This window comes from Rissa tridactyla, chromosome 3, assembly GCF_028500815.1.
Source record: "Rissa tridactyla isolate bRisTri1 chromosome 3, bRisTri1.patW.cur.20221130, whole genome shotgun sequence".
Lineage (NCBI taxonomy): Eukaryota > Metazoa > Chordata > Aves > Charadriiformes > Laridae > Rissa > Rissa tridactyla.
The window spans coordinates 23,609,966-23,628,644 of NC_071468.1; the positions used below are offsets into that span (position 1 = coordinate 23,609,966).

At 38.1% G+C, this 18,679-nt stretch overlaps 1 protein-coding gene across 30 annotated transcripts in view; it reads left to right on the top strand.

Moving 5' to 3' along the window:
- ESRRG (estrogen related receptor gamma) overlaps positions 1-18,016 on the top strand; it is a 407,888-nt gene extending 389,872 nt beyond the window's left edge. For 27 of the 30 annotated variants that reach the window (XM_054194182.1, XM_054194195.1, XM_054194196.1 and 24 more), the window contains 2 exons: positions 2,764-3,033; positions 14,213-18,015. In XM_054194182.1, the coding sequence (XP_054050157.1) occupies positions 2,764-3,033; positions 14,213-14,457 (515 nt within the window). In that variant the 3' untranslated portion in view covers positions 14,458-18,015. Of the gene's footprint in view, positions 1-2,763; positions 3,034-14,212 lie in introns of all 30 variants that reach the window. The other 3 variants (XM_054194171.1, XM_054194170.1, XM_054194172.1) reach the window with 1 other exon arrangement.
- The last annotated feature ends 663 nt before the right edge of the window (positions 18,017-18,679 follow it).

Below are 18,679 nucleotides of genomic sequence, written 5' to 3' on the forward strand. Positions count from 1 at the left end.
TCTATTCTTTTAACTATGACTTGCTGAACAGCTACTAGAAGGGCATTGGTGTGATACGAAAGATATGCTGGATGCTTTCACATTTTCTGAAAAATCAAAACCAAACCAAACCAGATTAATTACAACTTGATGCAGCTTTGCATTCCCACAAGGGATGCCTTTAAAAGTTAAAACATGCTTTCACTGGGCAGGCTTTCAAGGGAAAGTTACTTCGATCAGGAAGAAAATAATCGTGTTTATTTGATTTATTATTGGAGAGCAGAACAGTGTGGTTTATATTTGCCAGTTTTTCTATAAGGTAAAAAAATCTTTTGATTTTTTTATGTCTCATATAAAAACAATTAGTGTACTTACTGCACCAGAAGACAGATTTTTTGAGAGTGCAGTACAATAAATTATAGGCAACATCCCATTTTTCCCCTTCACAGGGCATATGTAATTTCCTTTGACTGTGGCACACAATAAACGTTATTGAAACATGGCATTATTTATTAAAAAAAACCCAACCAAACAAAAACCAAACAAAAACCCCCAGCAAACTTGTACTAAAATAGGTACATAAATAAAAGAAGGAAGTTGGAAGTTTTCAGAAAAAGAAAAAGATAAATTGCAGGTTAAACTTTTTTTAATCAAAACTGATTTTATTGCTTTTCGCTTAATTAAACTCCTCAGAAGTGTGTGAAACATTGTTATACCTGAAAAATTGTTAATTTGTAAATCACAGGGACAAAAGGGCTCCACTGCAACTTTAAAGTTTCTATGCACGTAAATGTCAATAGAGTGCCTTCTCCATCATCAGCACTAAATTCACATTGATGCCTCTTTTCTTCTCTGTATTGATCCTTCCATGAGAACGTAGATTTGTATCTGTTAATTAATGCGTCCTGAAACAGCGTTTGTATTAATCAGGCAGATAAGAAAAATTGGATGCCTGCACCCTCATGACAACCGTAAAAGTGCTGGCCCTGATAAAATCGTGGATGGACCTCAATAAAAAAGTTCCTCCTTCCACTCAATAAACTAATCATCCTGCTTTTAATTATTCGGCAGAAAGATGTGTGGAGATTGGAGAATGTGTAAATCTATTTACTAACAGCAGTGTCTGGGAGGGAGAATGGGGCTGTCACAGGACGGTGCTGCAGGCTACGTTCTCTGTCCATCTGCTGCTGCAGAAAAACTGGTTCTTGAAAGACGGGAAGGAACAGAAATGTTGAAGCTAATTGAAATCATGAATTCCTCCCTATAACCTTTCAAATGATTATTTCTTCTCCATTTCCCTCATTTTTTTTTAATCGCAGATGTGTTATTTTCCATTGTCGCCTCTTCAAGGGTTTCCTGTTGTTGTTGGCTCAGTTTTTGTTGGTTTTTTTTTTGAAGGCAGAGAGCCACAGTTCTATCACAAGACTCAAAAGACACTAAGAGAAAATGAAAACAAATAAGGAGGGGGAGAAAAATGAGAGAGGGCGAGCATGCAGCCAGTTTTATGTTTCATTTTTTATGGATGCCTGGTGGTTTGGATGTGGGGTTTTCTTTTTTATTGTATTAGTTTTGCTGCTTAGTGCTTATAGAGAAAATCTTGTTTGGAGTAGATGCCTTGCAGATTTGCTAGTTTATGATATATTCCTGCTTGACTGCAACTCTCGACTTTCAAAACAGAAAAATGCATTTAAGTGTAATTGAACGCCAAAAAGGGTGTTCTTGCAGCAGGGAACCCTGTCAAAGGACATGTAAGCAGCTCCATAAACAACTAAATGAGCGCCTCAGACATGTCTTAAGACCCTTTAAGAAAAGCTTGACTAATCCCCTTTGATGATGTTATTAAGTACTTGTGGTTGATGGTGCCAACTGGCAAACTACTGCATTTCACCAACAGGCCAGGAAAATCACTTCCTCTCCTGTATTGTTTCGTAGCTCATAATGTGATTGGGATATTAGCAGTTAGATATAATAAATTAACAGGTACTGTGAACAAGAGTCTGAAAAGGTAAGACAGTAAAGATGTTTGTCCTTAGTGATCCCATTAGGAAAGACAGCAGGGCAAAAAAAAAAAAAAAGACCAAAAGTTAAATTCGTTAAGAGGCGTTTATTAAATTTTTAGCTGCCCTCAGAAAAAAGGTGGTGTGACTGCTATTCAGTTGGCACTTTAATATGCCACGCTGTTATTTCAGCAAGTGTAGTAGAGGCGGGAGTAATTAGCATCTCTTCTGAGGAGGGTAGGTGTTACTTCTCTTTCCCCTGAGGTTAAAGTTCAAAGAGAATTTTCCTCTTTGTGATAAACACCTTAATCCTATGAAAACATCAAATCTTCCCTTTTAAAAAAGTTGTTGTTTTTTGTTTTGTTTTGTTTTGTTTTCTCTCCTAAATTATCCTTCTTGGTTTATGGTAATGACGACAGAGTCATCAGATCCCTGTTTCACAGCATCAGGTTTTAGAACTAAGCATGAGTGTTTCAGAACAAAGAAGACATCATACAAATTGCAGACTATCACTGCAACACTCCCCAAATTAATATGATTCTTATAGAAAGAGCCTGGAAATTCCAAGTTGTTTATAACTTCGTATGTTGATTAGAAAACATTTGATTTTATATTGATTTACGTTCCTGTAGTATGATGGGGACGAGAGGCACAAAAGCAGAAGGGAGAATAACAGAGTACGTACGTGTTTTATCACAATATATGTAAAAATAAATCAAAAAGAGGAGCGGATTTCTGAGAAATCCAAACATGCTTAATATTTTTCCTGTGTTTTTTTCCTATTCAGGATTCTCCACTTTGTCTCTAGCTGACCAGATGAGCCTTCTGCAGAGCGCTTGGATGGAGATTTTGATTCTCGGTGTTGTATACCGGTCACTTTCTTTTGAGGATGAGCTCGTATATGCTGAAGATTATATTATGGATGAAGACCAATCCAAATTGGCAGGCCTTCTTGACCTTAACAATGCCATACTGCAGCTGGTAAAGAAATACAAGAGCATGAAGCTGGAGAAAGAAGAGTTTGTCACCCTCAAAGCTATAGCACTTGCTAATTCAGGTTGGCAGAGTGGCATGACGGTTGCTACGTTTTTAATGTCACTTTCCCCCCCCTCCCCCCATAATACTTTCTGCATGCTTATTTTAAACATGGTTTTAGAATAAGAGATTGCTAATCAGACCTTAGCCTAAAAGGCAACAAAGAAAGCAGTTCAAACTAAGAGGAGAGCTTTCCGGTTCAAAGAATTGTGGAATAAGTTCCTAAGGAAGCGGGGAATACTGCACTGTATGATTTGGAGAGTATTCTACAGGCAAAGATCCTTTCACATGAATATAGCTGTTCTCCTAAATCCATTCCACAATCCAGGCAAGTCTAATGACTGCAATTAAAACAAACAGAAAGGATACATGAGAATATGCTATATATGATCTCTTTAAAGGCAACTGCTGATTTATTTGATAGGGTGAGTTCAAGGTATGGGAGGAGGGAGGAAATTCTTATTTAATCTCACAAGGACGACACCTTACCTTACGGATCCTCTGTGTTTATGAGAATGCTCCTACAAAAATTATTACCTGTGCAGCAAGGGTTAAAAATCTCAGAAAGAATTTTTTTTCTGCATTTGAATTTAAAAGTGCTGAAGCAGTGAATACTGTCAGATAAGTAAAAATCGTTTGTGCTTTGTTGTTTTTCCTTTTGTGTCTCCTTAATGCTTTATTGTGGTCTTAAGTCCCTTTTAGCATTTGCATAAAGTTCACGATAGATCCCTCTTTAATGACGTGCCGATCATTAGATACCTGTGTGTCAATAACATGCTCTGATGCTATGTTCCATTGACAGTCACACCGTGCCCCTCCATCTGCTTTTGTTTTGACCCTATCTTTGAACTTTATCTTGGTTGCTGGCCAGTAGTTTTCCCTTTAATTACAAGAAGGAAACTGTCAATAAAATCTGTTAAATGGGATGCAATGAGTGGCTTGAATGGGCGGACGGCTATTTGTTCAAATTCTGCAGCATTCAAGGTATTGACAGTTTGTTTTCTGGGGCCATATGTGACGATCAATCTCAGGCTGGGCTCAGCCGCGCTGAAAAATGAAAAACCAGATTGCTTTTGCTTACTTGTGGATGACGACTTGTGATTTGGCGCGGTCCTAGTGAGATGAGACCTTCTGCCCAAATTGCCCCCCTGAGAGCCAGGACGCGTGACTGTTTTTAGAAATAATTTTTTAATTGATTTTGTAATTAACAGTTCATCTACAATATTGATGCGTGAATCCTCAGATTGATAGGAGGGAAATTGTTTTCAACAATGAAGTTGTACTTTCCTATTTGTCTTTGTAATGTGATTTAGCACTCTGCATTTTTAATTGGAAATATAATTCAAAAACATGCAAAGCCAAAATGCTTATTAGTTTCTTTATAAAATATTCTCCACCCCACTAACTCTGCCCTTAGTTTTAGAATATTATCTTATTTCCAGAATAAACAAAATGCTGAAATGCCGCTCAAAGTTCAAAACTGTTTTTAATTGGAGATTTATTTATAATTTTTGACCATTGTAAATAGACTCTTGAGGATGCTTTGCAGCTACAAGAAGGATTTTTCTCAGAATTGGTCATGCTTAATGAACAGAGCAAGAAAATTGTCTGGAATTAGGAGTCTAAATTAAGAGGGGGTTTTGTATTTATTTTGATTCTGTAATTCAAAGGCTGAATTAGAACTATTTCTATAGTTTGATAAAAAGGATAAGGGTCTAGAATATAGGGATATGGTGGTAAATACCACTCAAACCTTTTTTTTTTTTCCCCCCCTAAAAAGACATGCAGTGTTGAACTAATAATAAAAGATACTGCTGCCAAAAAGAGTTTAGTCATACATTGTGCATATAGTGTATGAAAATCATCTGTAGCTTCATTAACTTCGCTGGGAATTACAAGCAGGATAATGTCAGAGATAAATACAATTCAGCATACTAGAATTCAGGGCACATTTAAGTGAAAACGTTTCCTTCCCCCATCTAAAAAGAAATAAAATCACTGTTTTAACATGAAACACTATTGCAAGGAGGAGTTAAAAAGCAGCCCAGCCATTCGACTTCTCTTGCAACAGAATGTTTTGACTGTTGACATTCAACATTTCAGCGTCAGGTTGTACATGCAGCAGATACCAAACTTCTATCAGCTGTAGCTACACTAACCTGTAGGTGTAAAGTAGCACCTGCAGAATTACAGCCCATCAAAAAATATCAGACCCCTGGTGTTTTAATTTACAAATGCTGCTAAAATTGAAGTAAAATTAAAGTTTTTGTCTTTTTTTTATCGACAAAAAAAGAAATAGATTATTTCCACATAACCGTGAACCTTATTAATGTAAATGCAGCTATATCCGAAAAGAGAAATAAAATGCCATTATAAAATCAAATCAGTTAGCAATTCACTTTTTAATATATTTTGTCACTACATCTGCTTTCTTCTAAAACTTCCACTATTTCTTTTTCTGGTTTAAAATATATTAGCCTTTTTATAGCTGCAGAGAAAACGGATGAAGTATAATATGAAATTTTAGGCATTTCAGACATTTTTGCCATATCCACATTGGCTAGAAAGATTCCCAGGTTGCCTTTATGGTAAACAGTAGACAAAGATGGTTTTATAGCTCTGTACCTGCGTTAGTGATTTATGATACTGTGTCATAGTACTTTCCCTGCTGGTGTATAGAAGCAGAAAAAGGAACTGTAGCTTGGCTTCATATTGATTGTGTTTTGTTTAAATAAATACCACAAGCTTTGTTTTGGCCAACAAATCCCAGTAGTGTGAGCATTAAAACACCCCGACTGCTAACTTTTCTTCAGGCCTACAGAGTCTACTTGTGCAGTCCGCAATCTGAGATAATCCTGCCATTTGGTCTCTGAAAGGTGGGGAGGAGGAGCCGTTTTTCAGGGAGATTCTCTGACAGCCGTTATCAAATGTTCCCTTTGCAGGGTTGGCCAATGCCACACCGCTTCTATAAATTTCCAGAAATGCAAGAAGTAGCAGCCTTGTAGATTGTCACTGTTTTCAGAGTGCATGTAGCATCTGAGAAGTTTAAATACGTATAAAAGAGCAGAAATCTTGTGTAGACATTTCAGTCCCGTGTCTGTTAAAGTCTATACAGGAGTGATTTCAACAGTCACGTTTAGTTTGTAGTGCTTAATATGGAATTTATCAGGTTAAACGTCCGCGTTGATTCAATAGTAATTAATACAGCCTTTGTGCTTGAACTCCGGAGAAGTCTCTCTCACCACGGCGTTGTCCTCGTCCTGTCCGTATCACGAGTTCCTTCCTCCTTTCTTTACCTTCTCCACACAAAAGCAAGTAGGTGCCTTGAAGCTGCAGGGTGGAACTGCCCCGCATTCCACCTCGTGCCGCCCAAATGAAGCAAGCTGGCACCAATGAGCACTTTGTTTACCCACGCAGAAAATCGACTTGGAATGCTTTCCAAAACGTGCATGTACCAATTATTTCCTTGTGTGTAAGGGAAGGTGAAATATTTACAAAACAAGTTCTAAGTGCACACAAGTGCGCACACGCACACTCCAACGCATAAAAGATGACCTGCTTGTCTCTTTTGTATTAGAAAATGCTTTCGTGTATCGATGAGGTAATACTAAACAGGGAGTTGCAGGTGAGCAGTTTTTTTGAAATTGCCTAATCAGTAAGGACTAAATTGTGCCTTCAGGCCAAATGTTGCAGAAGAGCTTAGGAGTCACAACTGAGACCAGATTTTGAAGAGAAGCTCAGTTCCCATCTAAGACCTAACATAAGGAACTAGAGTGTCAAAATACATTAGAACATTTGCAAATCTGATCCATGTGTATCTGCCTAATAGGCTGCTGGCATCTTGAAAAATCTGACCCAAGTGTGGATGCTAGGCACTTAAAAGTATACCCCTATGCACTGCTGAAAATTTAATCTTAAACACTAATTCTAGCTGTCTAGCCTGTACCACAGAAGGAGAAAAGGACCTCTGCTCGCTATCACAGTTTATGGTCTCTCTTATTAACTCTCCTAAAAAAGAACCCAGCACCCTTGCAGTACTGAAGGAGTGAGAACCAAGAAGTGCCTCGTGCATTTTAGCATAATGAAGTGCAGATCAACACTGAAGCCAGTAAAGTTACACAATCATTTATCCTGGTAAAAAAATTAGTTCATTCTTACAACTCATTTAGCTTTCCAGCCATCAAAAGAGTGTACTTGGAGCACTAGGCTATCACCATTAAATAATGTTATCATAATAAAAATTAATTGGTGGAACCCTATAAATCACTTATTCCACAGGACATCATCTTTCTTCCCAGTATAGACTGTGGCTTATGTCATAACATACTATATTTAGTTTCTAAGAATGTCAGTTTTTTAAATTTTAATTTATTTAGTTAATCTTGTTAGTGTTAGAATTCATGATTAAAATGTATCTATGGTGACTAGGGGTATATGAAATATACACACATCTGTGTGTTATTGGTGTGCTACCAGTGTTTATTTTGCCAAATGTAAACAGCAAGGTCTGTTAACTCTTTCATGTAATTTTGTATAGAGAGTGGTACAGCATAGAAACAAGTTTTTAGAAAAGGAAGATGCCACTACAGTCCAGAGTTTTCATGTTGCTTGAACACAGTTTCTTCCTCATATTCCATTTTTATGTAATCAAATAGATGGCACCCACAATTCTTAGAGAAAACAAATAACTCTGCTACCATTTGCTTAATAATAGTATTAAGCAAATGGTAGCAGATTTAATTAATGTTTTGGGTTTTTTTTTCTTTTTCTGGTAGTTAGTCTAATAACTGAATAAGTCTGAGATATTCCTTATCTAGTTATGAAATAGGTAGATATTATTTATGCGTTAGCAGCCTGGGACTCACGAAGGGCAAGGAGCGAGGCCAGCCCAGTGGTCAGCAGGAGGACGGAGCCCCGGGTTCCGTACTGCTGGGGCAGGACTGTGCTGCGTCTGCCACGGGCCACCTCTGTACGGACAGGCGGATTTGCTGGGCAGGAAAACGACGGTATGAACCGCTGTGTCACCAGCGCAATTGCTAGTGTTCGCTCTTATTCATCCTGCTTTTCCACAGCACTAAGCTAGTGGCTCTCGATGTACAATTATGGCAATTACTCGTATCTCGTAGTGGATAAAAAGGATTTTGAAGCACTCATTCAATATTTTCTTGTCTTTGGTATCTTACCCCACCCCAGCTCTATCATTCAAATTCTCCTTTTCCAGAGTTTTAGTAGCCTTGTTGAGTAGGTATTCAGACCAGTTCATAGTATGCAATTTGTTCTGCATTGCAGGAATATTCCTTTATTCACTATGCTGACTTCCTATCCTAGTGGAAAGTAAGGCATTTCAGGAATAAAAAATAGGTGGTTTACTGTCCTTTAGTTTACCTTATGCCTGTGGTTTTAGTTCACTGCTAATCCAGTTAGCCCCTGAAATAAATAGGTGTGTTCTGTACAGTCATTTCTTTTCTTGCTACATCTTCATTTCCTGCTGTGTTTTAAAAACTGTTTTGAGGCTTCAGTGTTATGTCTGTCCTTAAAAGCAGGCCAAACCAGTGCCATCCAGAATAAGACCTTGTTCACTAAAATCAATCATACAAGCCTTTGGTTTACTACTTTGGTTTCTGCTGCCTATAATTCCTATGGACAAGGAATTCTTAATTTATTTCCTCTTTCATTTCCAACATACATTCTGATTGAAGTGTCTGTTTCCAATAAGATAATCCAGATGTCATGCCATTTTTGCCATACTCTTTTGCAAGGGAAGATAATCTCTTTGTGTGCTTGTCTCTTAGCCTAACCATGCAGACGCCAGCAAATAGTTCTGTTTAGGAAAGACGGGCAAATAGGTGGTCATAATTGGGTGTATTTGTTGACCCTACTCAGGGAGGACCAAAGTAAGTGTCTGGGGCAATTTCAATTCTAAACTGGAAAAGGATGGGAATTCTTGCTGGGTGAGGGACAATTCCCATGGGTTGCTTCTATGTTAAGCAGTGTGCTTTTCAAAATGTCACTGTGTTGTGTTTCTCCTAAAAATTATACAGAAACACAGTGTGGGCAAGCACTTTGCAAAAATGCGAGTTTCCCTGTGTACATCTGGGCATACGTTACAGGCAGGAGCGGAAGGGGTTCTGGAATTCTGAGAACAGTTCACTTGTCAATAAACACTGAGGTGTTTTTTGTGGAGTTTTTGGATTGGCAGTGCAATCTAGATAATAAATACCTCTTACTTTCTTATTCGAGACATAATCCAGATTAGGATTTTGTTGTCCTTACGTAAAGCAAAAACCATTTTGCCTGCTGTTCTGACTCTTCATCCCAGCCAGTTTTTCCAGGATCCTACAACTTTCTAAACTGATGTATCTGATTTGGGTTTGTGAACTGCTCAGCTATATGGAATCACAAACGTCACAGCGATTGCTGTGAGTCAAGTACTTGTTGATATTTGCCTCTCTGATGTGGTTTATCAGCATCTTAGTGTGTCTGTTCACTGCTGCATACTCCCTGCTGCTTGATTCACTATAATAGTTTCTTCCTTTATGCTTCCTGACTTTTCTGACATGAAGAAATACTTCATTTGAGACCTTTGGGTTTCTACCGCTTCTTAGTGATGTTATATACAAAATACATACATACCAGCCTTTAACTTCCCTCAGAGAAGTATTTCAAGAGGTTTCCCTGCCCTCCGATCAGGTGCTTCCCAGTCTTGAGCTAGCTGTCACCCTTTCTGGTGTGTTGTAAATGGTTCCTGGGTGGCTGGATGTTTATTTGCTGCATTTGAGATGAAGCTTGTATTTTAAGCGAGGTAGATTGTAATCTGAATTTCTGTCCGGACCTTGTGGTGTTTTTCTTGGACGAGAACTTTAGTTTTCTCCCATTTCTGCACAATGATACAATCAATTGGCTGGTCAGAAGAGGTACAATTCTAGTTTCCCATCCTGTGATGGTGAAACAAAGCATTCGCAGGGCTAAAACGAGATTCTCAAAGCAGAGCTCAAGGAGTCCACGTCCTCATTTGTTCATCTCATGCTCTCCCATTGCAGCACTGATCAGGAACAACTTTTCCCCCCTTCTAGGCTGAAATCCCATGTTCTTGGCTGTGCGTTGTATCAAGAAGTCTTGTGTTTATCTGTTGAGCTCTTCAGTTTCACCAGCTTGGGATCCTTTTATTGCAAGGCATTTACGATCAAATCCTGCTTGCTTTCAAATGACACCACTTTCAAGTTACCCTGTTTAATTTTATTCTTTATATAGGTACTGATTTTTAAGTGTATTACATGTGGGTATAAGTTTCCTCTGGATATTACCTGTGTAGGAGGTAATTGTAAATTATCCAGACTGTCTACAAAGCCACTTAAAAAAAACCAACCCAAAAACAAAAGAAAAGGGTTTTTCTTGGTTATAGAAAGAACATTCAAAATCTGTGTACCTAACTTATAATTCAATTTCATATTGTCTGTGGAATTATTCCTGTATTTCTAGATTGTCACACAGACTCTGCGTTTCCTTAAATTATAGTGGTTCTTGTTGACATTGCCCTCTCTTACTAGTGTGGATTGGGTTTATCAGCAATAAGTTAACCTGCTCTGAATTCACATCTGCCAGTCTGTAGTTACTGAAAAGAGTTCTCTCTTCTTTTGTTTTTTCTCCTATTTTCCCCTTGGCTAGTTCAGTGTTTTCAACCATTTTCCTTATTTTCAAAGGCTTACGCCTCAGGGATTAAGATCTACATTCGTTTAATATCAAGAATAAAGTGGAAGTTCCAGACTGCAAGGCTAAAACTTGAAGAAGGATCTGCATAGAGATTAATATTTTCCTGAGCAACCTGCGAGCTGAATCATGGTCTAATTAAATAGCACAGATTTAGTAAGTTTGCATTTACACATTAGCAGACCCTAGAATGGTTAAAGCTGAAATGAGTTTGAATCTTTTCTTTAAATGGGAACTTAAATTGTCATAGTAATTTGATTAAACCATTTTTAAATCTTTCAAGTTAAATCGCCATTTTAAAAGAACAGTTTGAAGTCTTAATCACTGTTTGGAAGTGCCCCTCTCTCTGCTATTTTTTCTTACCCCGTTTCTTGTGACAAAGTCCGCTTCCCAAGGCACGGCTTCCTCGACCCTGCTCCAGGAGCCGCTGTTCGGCAGTGGAGTGCCTGCGTCAGGCCAGCGGAGAGCTGGCTGGTCACGTTCTTCCCAGCTGCTAAATTGATTTCAAAGACAGCAACAAATACATTAAATGCTTTACTATTATTACTTTTCCGCGTAAGCAATTGCTCTGTTTACCGGAGGGATGGTATACAATCACCCCTGCAAGGAGAGGATAAGATCCCTTGTTTTAAGATGTTGTCCACACAGTGGAAGAGTTTGAGAGCGTGGAGACTAATGGCTGTATCAGAGGGCAGGTTTTGATTCTTCTTGCGTTTTCTGCAGGTGCTCTCTTCCTCTTTTCCATCCTCACTCAGTTTCTGTGTAAGAAATACAGAGAGCCTATATATTCCTAATGCTGTAGGCCAAACTACTATCCAAACTGCACAGCTAAAGATCTCAGGGAAGTTTCATCTCTGTGCGAAAAATATGTTAGTCTGGACTCCATCCATCTATTTGCAAACTCAAACATGGTCACAGTTACAAATGCTGATTCTGGGAAGAATCAGACCAGGGTTAAGAACTGAGGTGCTCAAGAAAGACCTGCCTCTTTATGCAGTATGGTGTAAAAAATCTTTCTGAAGAACAGTCTCTGACTCACCAAGCGCTTCGTTGCTGCTAAAATGCTCCTATTTGGATCCCCATCAAATCTGTCGCTGGCACTGTGGTTCTCGGGAGAGGAGGAAAAGATGTGTCATTTCTGCACAAACTGTGCGTGGTTTATGGAAGCATTATTTGGAGTAGCACGTTGTGTGTTCGATAGCACAACAGTGAATATCCAAGGACTTGGTAAAAAGTCAGGGAGCAGAGATGACAGTTTGTTTGGAATTTGCATTACAAATTAAGCCCGGTGGCTGGACACTATGCTTAAGACATCAGTCACATTTTTATGAATGTGTTAGCATGTCTGTATCTATTACATCTGTTTGTAGGACACAAAATTCAGGGATTTTCTCTTACTGACACGGAATTATTTAATAGAATTGCCGTATTAGAAAACTATCAAAAATGTATGGATTTGGGGAATGGTCTAACGTTAATTAGAACTAAATTTTGCTGGAGGTAAGATTTCCCTGTCATCATTTTTAAAATGTTGTAGCCTTCTTTTTCCCTGAGAGAGATATTTTTGCGTTGCTCTGCTTTCAGCACAGTGCACCTTGATGTGCAGTATCACATCCCTGCAGCGTATGTCTTAACTGCGTGCTTCTTAGAGCATGTATTCGCTAAGACTCAGAATTATTAAACATGTAAAATTCCCATAGGACTCCATTATGTGTAATTAACAGATAAACTGTCATCAGAATCAATAAAACGTGCTAAATGATCCAAACTTGTATATAATTAAGTGTCTGTTTTAGAGCAGGAGCTGTAACTTTTTTTTTTTTTCTTTTCAATTTGCACATTTGTTTTGACAATAGGAGCTGGAACGTTTTTGTTAACCTTTTACTTACTGGTTTGTGTTTTAGTTAATATGTTTGTGTTTGAAAAGAGGTATTTACTGTCTGTCCTAATTATCTGAGGAAACAGTTGCACATCAGCTTTTAAGAAATGAATCTTAGGTGCATCTTAATTCTCTGAATGTAATTCAGATATTTGAAGCACGTGCAAAATTTGATGTTGTTATCATCAACAGGGTAAAACTCTGTCAAAATACTGATCCGGGGCATCAGACTGCTTAAAACAGGGCTTGGAAAGATGATGGAAGTGGGTTCTTCACCATCCGACTCCTCAGCCATTATTCTGACTGGGAACAGGAGCTTTATTCCAAAACTGAAAATTAAGATGCAAAGCAGCATTGTAGTAACTAGAGTTTTGAAGGATATACCTTAATAGTGCCACGTCCCAGTTTCACCCTGAGCTAAGCTTGCAGAGTGTAGCCTCTCCAAAGGACTGGTACCCCCTCGCAGCAGTTATATTTTCATAGGGTGTTTTATTGGCTTTGTAAATTCTGTGGACTATCCAAATTTTGGTCACTGATAGGAGCTGCTTGGTGGCCTCTTTCACCTATGACTGTTCTTCCTTACTTGCGTTCACCTCACTTTGGACCACATCAGGGTTTTTTTGGCATTTATGACTACATAAAAGTCAGAGAATTAGGGCTGCTCGTCCGAAGTCATCTCAGCATGGTCCAGTAACTGCGAGTTCTCAGGGACATCTTCCCTTTCTGTGTCTATGCTGTTGAGGGTTTTACAGTTATTTCAGTTAGATCTTTTCTTTTTATTTCACACTTCCGTTGCTTTGATCTTTCCAGGTCACGTAGCAGTTTAGTTTAGTTCCTCATGTGCATTGTGTCTAGGCTTGTCACTCAATACTTACACCACCAAAACATCTCACCTGGAAAGGTACAGGGCAAGGTGCTTACTTTGAGTGACTGAAAAAAAATGCAAAACCCCGACAATAACAAGATAAACCACCCTCTGAGTGGGTGAGAGAGGAGGATTACACCTTGTAGGAGATGTTAGCTTCACAGAGAAAAAGCTGTTTGGGAACGTATTAAGTGTTGCCTCTCTGTCTACATGTGCCTGAGGGAGAAAAAATTTGCTAAACCTATCAGGAAGTCACATCAAACCCACTTTTCCCTTGTGTCGGTGCTGTGGTCCTAGTCCCGCGATTAGCGTCCCCGGGCAGTGGGTAACAACCATGGCTTCCGACTCCACAACCTTGGAGCCTGACACGGAATTTTACCGAGCTTTTCCATAGCAGGGCACGTTCCTGCTTCCCTGATAAAACGCAGGCCTCCATTCATACCGCCCTTCGGCACTATCATTTCTTCAAAGCAGTAACTGTAGGAGATGGTTTATGGTGCAGCGAGGGCGACTGTTTCACTAGTTTGAGGTGGTTGAGGAGAAGGATTGCTTACCCAAGAGTTAATTATACATTTGTAGTTCCACCGCGGTTTCAGATATTTTCCTGAAGGTCAGTATAGAAATTAGCGGGTAATTATCTCCCTTTGTGAAAGAGGATGGACAGAACCAGTGAAAGCCTCGTGCAGCCATAGAGTGACCTGGCTTTCCGCACACCAAACTGAAACCCCCTGTCGCTCCTTTGTTTTGCAGACTCAATGCACATAGAGGATGTTGAGGCAGTGCAGAAACTTCAGGACGTCTTACACGAGGCTCTGCAGGATTACGAGGCCGGGCAGCACATGGAAGACCCACGTCGCGCGGGCAAGATGTTGATGACTCTCCCGCTTCTGAGGCAAACCTCCACCAAGGCTGTGCAGCATTTCTACAACATCAAACTGGAAGGCAAAGTCCCCATGCACAAACTTTTTTTGGAAATGCTGGAGGCCAAGGTCTGACTAAAGCATCATGGGCTTTCCCATCATGCACGTTTTAAAAAAAAAAAAAAAAAAAAAAAAGGGAAACTAAACAGGATAATAATGGCAAAGAAACTTAGTGTTTAATTAAGGAAAAAATGACTGCACTGATATTTAGCAGCAAGACTGTGAAGCAGCTTTCAACTTTTTCTTCTGTGTCTTTCTGATGCAGTTTTTCTTTTCCTTTTCCTTTTCTCTCTTTTCCTTTCTGTTCTTTCCTTTCCTTTTTCCTTTTCTCTTTTTTTCTTTGCTGCTGAACTTTTTAAAAGAGGTCTCTAATTGAAGAGAGATGGAAGCCAGGCCTGCCAAAGGATGGAAATCCATAATATGGATGCCAGTGAACTTATTATGAACCATAATGTCCCCAATGACAAAGGAATCAAAGAGAGAACCACCGTACCTAGCAGTACAGTACAACACGATGAACTGACTGAATGCAGTATTAGATTTCATAGGAGCAGTCTCTAATTAGACGACTAAGCGACGATGCATCGGCTGCTTCTTATCATTGCATTTTCCATCTAGATCAGTTACAGCCATTTGATTCCTTAATTGTTTTTTCAAGTCTTCCAGATATTTCTTAGGTTAGCTACGATGTAACTTTTTCAGGGAATAGTTTAAGCTTTATTCATTCATGCAATACTAAAGAGAAAGAAATACTGCATTTTTGTGCTGGCTTGAACAATGATGAACAATAATGAAGGACAAATGAATCCTGAAGGAAGATTTTTTTAAATGTTTTGTTTCTTCTTACTAACGGAGATTTTTTTGTACCAGCTTTACCAGTTTTCAGCCATTTATTAATGTGGGAATTTATCTTACTAAAGCAATAGTTGAAGGGAAGGTGCATATTATCACGGATGCAATTTATGTTGTGTGCCAGTCTGGTCCAAAACATCCAGTTTCTTAACATGAGCTCCAGTTTATAACTAAATGTTCACTGACTCAAAGGATTAGATTACACCTACAGTATATCCGAGTAGTCTTAACGTAGAAATACTCCATGTCAAATGCCAATCCGTAACGGTGTTAGGAGACAGCGACTGTACAAAGGTATAGTTGCTACGTGATTTCTAACTGCTTCAGTTGCAAATGAACGAGATACTGCCTGTTTGCAAAATTGTAACCTCACGCGCAGAAAAACCCTATGAACCAGTAGTAGCTTAGAGGCAATAAGGCAAACGCCGACGTTTGCAAAATTAAGAAATCAGAGTAGTAGAGTTCTGACCAAATTGAAGAATTTAACACTTCTGTACCTTATTTATTGATTTAGATTTTATTTTGTAAATGGCAGTCTTTAACAAGTAGCTAAACCAGTATACGTGCTTTTCAACCGGTATTGTCACAGCATGAAAGTCAGTCAGTTTCAAGACTGTTACGAGGTGTAATCTAATGTATAAACCGATTAGATGCCCCCAGAAAACTACAGTCGCTAAATAACCAACAAACAATAACCTCCATCAAATGCTATACCAATGTACCAGTGTTAGTAGCTGCTCCCTGTACTATGTGAACATCCTTATTCTATGTACACAGATGTAATTAAAATTGTAATCCTAACAAACAAAAGAAATGTAGTTCAGCTTTTCAATGTTTCATGTTTGCTGTGCTTTTCTGAATTTTTATGTTGCATTCAAAGACTGTTGTCTTGTTCTTCTTGTGGTGTTTGGATTCTTGTGGTGTGTGCTTATAGACACAGGGTAGAATTAGAGACAATATTGGATGTACAATTCCTCAGGAGATTACAGTAGTATATTCTATTCCTTACCGGTAATAAGGTTCTTCCTAGTAATAATTAAGAGATCGAAACTCCAAACAAATACTCGTTATGAACAGATACACGTTGAAATCATAATATTTTCAAAACAAGGGATAATTTCTGTAACAGTTTATTATAGAATACCAATGTATAGCTTAGAAATAAAACTTTGAATATTTCAAGATTATAGATAAGTCTAATTTTTAAACGCTGTAAATATAGCTTTTATTCAATCATCTCTCAGATGTTGTTATTAACTCGCTCTGTGTTGTTGCAAAACTTTTTTGGTGCGGAAAAGTTTCCAAAACTATTGCTACGTTGTGTGCTTTAAACAAAATAACAATGGGCTGATGCTCCATCGGCCTCGTGCTAGGAAAAAAAACTGTGTATCTATCATTAGCTATATGGGACTATATTGTAGATTGTGTTTTCTCAGTAGAGAAGTGACTGTAGTGTGATTCTAGGTAAATCATCATTAGCAATTCATTCAGATGGTCAATAACTTGAAATTTATAGCTGTGATAGGAGTTCAGAAATTGGCACATCCCTTTTGAAAAATGTCAAAAAAAAAAAAATACAACTCCTGGGAAAAAGGTGCTGATTCTATAAGATTATTTATATATGTAAGAGTGCAAAAAAAAAACTTTATTTTCCAGAAAGTTTGTGCAGGGTTTAAGTTGCTACTGTTCAAGTACACTATATATATATAAATATATAATATAAATATTGTTTTTGCTGTATCACATTAAAGAACTTGGGCTTCAGGGTCAAAAGCCAATCGACTAGAAGTATACAAAAACACACAAAAAATGGAGATGTGTTAAAGGCACACGGTGCAAACTTTCGTTTTCATTTTCCGTAAGTTTTTGGAGCTGCAAAAGAACAAGTATCTCAAGACTGTAAAAGCATTACCTGAAACATAGCTAAAAGAACTGCACGGGCTTTATAACGCTGTTCATCTTAAACCTTGCTGGAGAAGAGTTCTTTCAAGACCACTTACTTAATGTGAAGTGTTGGGAAAATTTCAAAGGGTGTATGTTTTAGCCATAACGATTTAATTTCTATTTTTGCTTCATTTTTTAATTTTTTCTTATTTAAAGCAATATGATTGTGTAACTCCCAGAAGTTACACATTTGTTTCAATCAGATCAGATTGTTGTATTTATTCCACTATTTTGCATTTAAATGATAACATAAAAAGATATAAAAAATTAAAACTGCTATTTTTCTTATAGAAGAGAAAATGGGTGTTGGTGATTGTATTTTAATTATTTAAGCGTCTCTGTTTACCTGCCTAGGAAAACATTTTATGGCAGTCTTATCGTGCAAAGATCGCAAAAGGACAAAAGAAATTAAACTGCTTATAATAATCCAGGAGTTGCATAATAGCCAGTAGTTAAAAATGAAACAAAACGACAAATAAAAACAAACATGTCTATAGCTGTAGATGGGCTTCACATCTGTATAGCAATCAACTGTATATTTTTGTGATGTGTATCATACCGTGTGCTCCAACCAATGTCCATTTGTGTAAATGTATTTATTTTATATTGTATATATTGTTAAATGCAAAAAGGAGATATGATTCTGTAACTCCAATCAGTTCAGATGTGTAACTCAAATTATTATGCCTTTCAGGATGATGGTAGAGCAATATTAAACAAGCTTCCACTTTTGATTGCTTTTATTTTATTTTTTGTGTTGTGGGGTTTTTTTGGTTTTATTTTCTTTTTCGGAGAAGGAAACGGAGCAATTAGCATTACCTTTTGTTACTTCCATTCAAAGAGGAGCCAACGTTATCCCTTCTCCCTTAAAGTACAATATGAGTGTAAATAAATGCTATATAAAGCCTTGTCAGAATGAATTCCAGTGTGGTACAAGACATTTTGCATACTCTTAAATATGCAAAATGTCTCATAGCACATTAGAATTCAGGCTGGCAGGCCTTTATATAGCACTTATTTAATCTTAAAGCATCTTCACATCAACTTGCATTACTCAAAATCATTGCCTCTCCGTCAATGTCATAAAAGAAAACTTTCCCACTATTTTAAGACCGCATTAATATCATCTAGAAGTTACTTATTTGCTTTCTCCATCAACAACCGAGTCTATCATTCCTTTCCTACTGCAGGAGGCTCCTTTTATGTGTTCTGGCTTAAAAAAAAAAACACATTAAAAATCCGTATTATTTGATACAGCTTTTCTGAATGGAAGTAAATAGCCACTGGAGCAATAATATAGATTGGTGTTAATGAAGAGCACTGATAAGCCGTCAAGATCCAGGGGGGTTAACGGCAAACTGGCAGTAAGTGGCTTCTCAGCCTTTTACCTCTGAAAGGCTGCAGCCCCCGTCGCTCGCTCGGGGTCAGCCCCTTTCCTCTGGACCCTTCTGGAACCATCACAGAAGTGCTAATGTGTGCTTTTCTTGCTTTTTAGCCTATC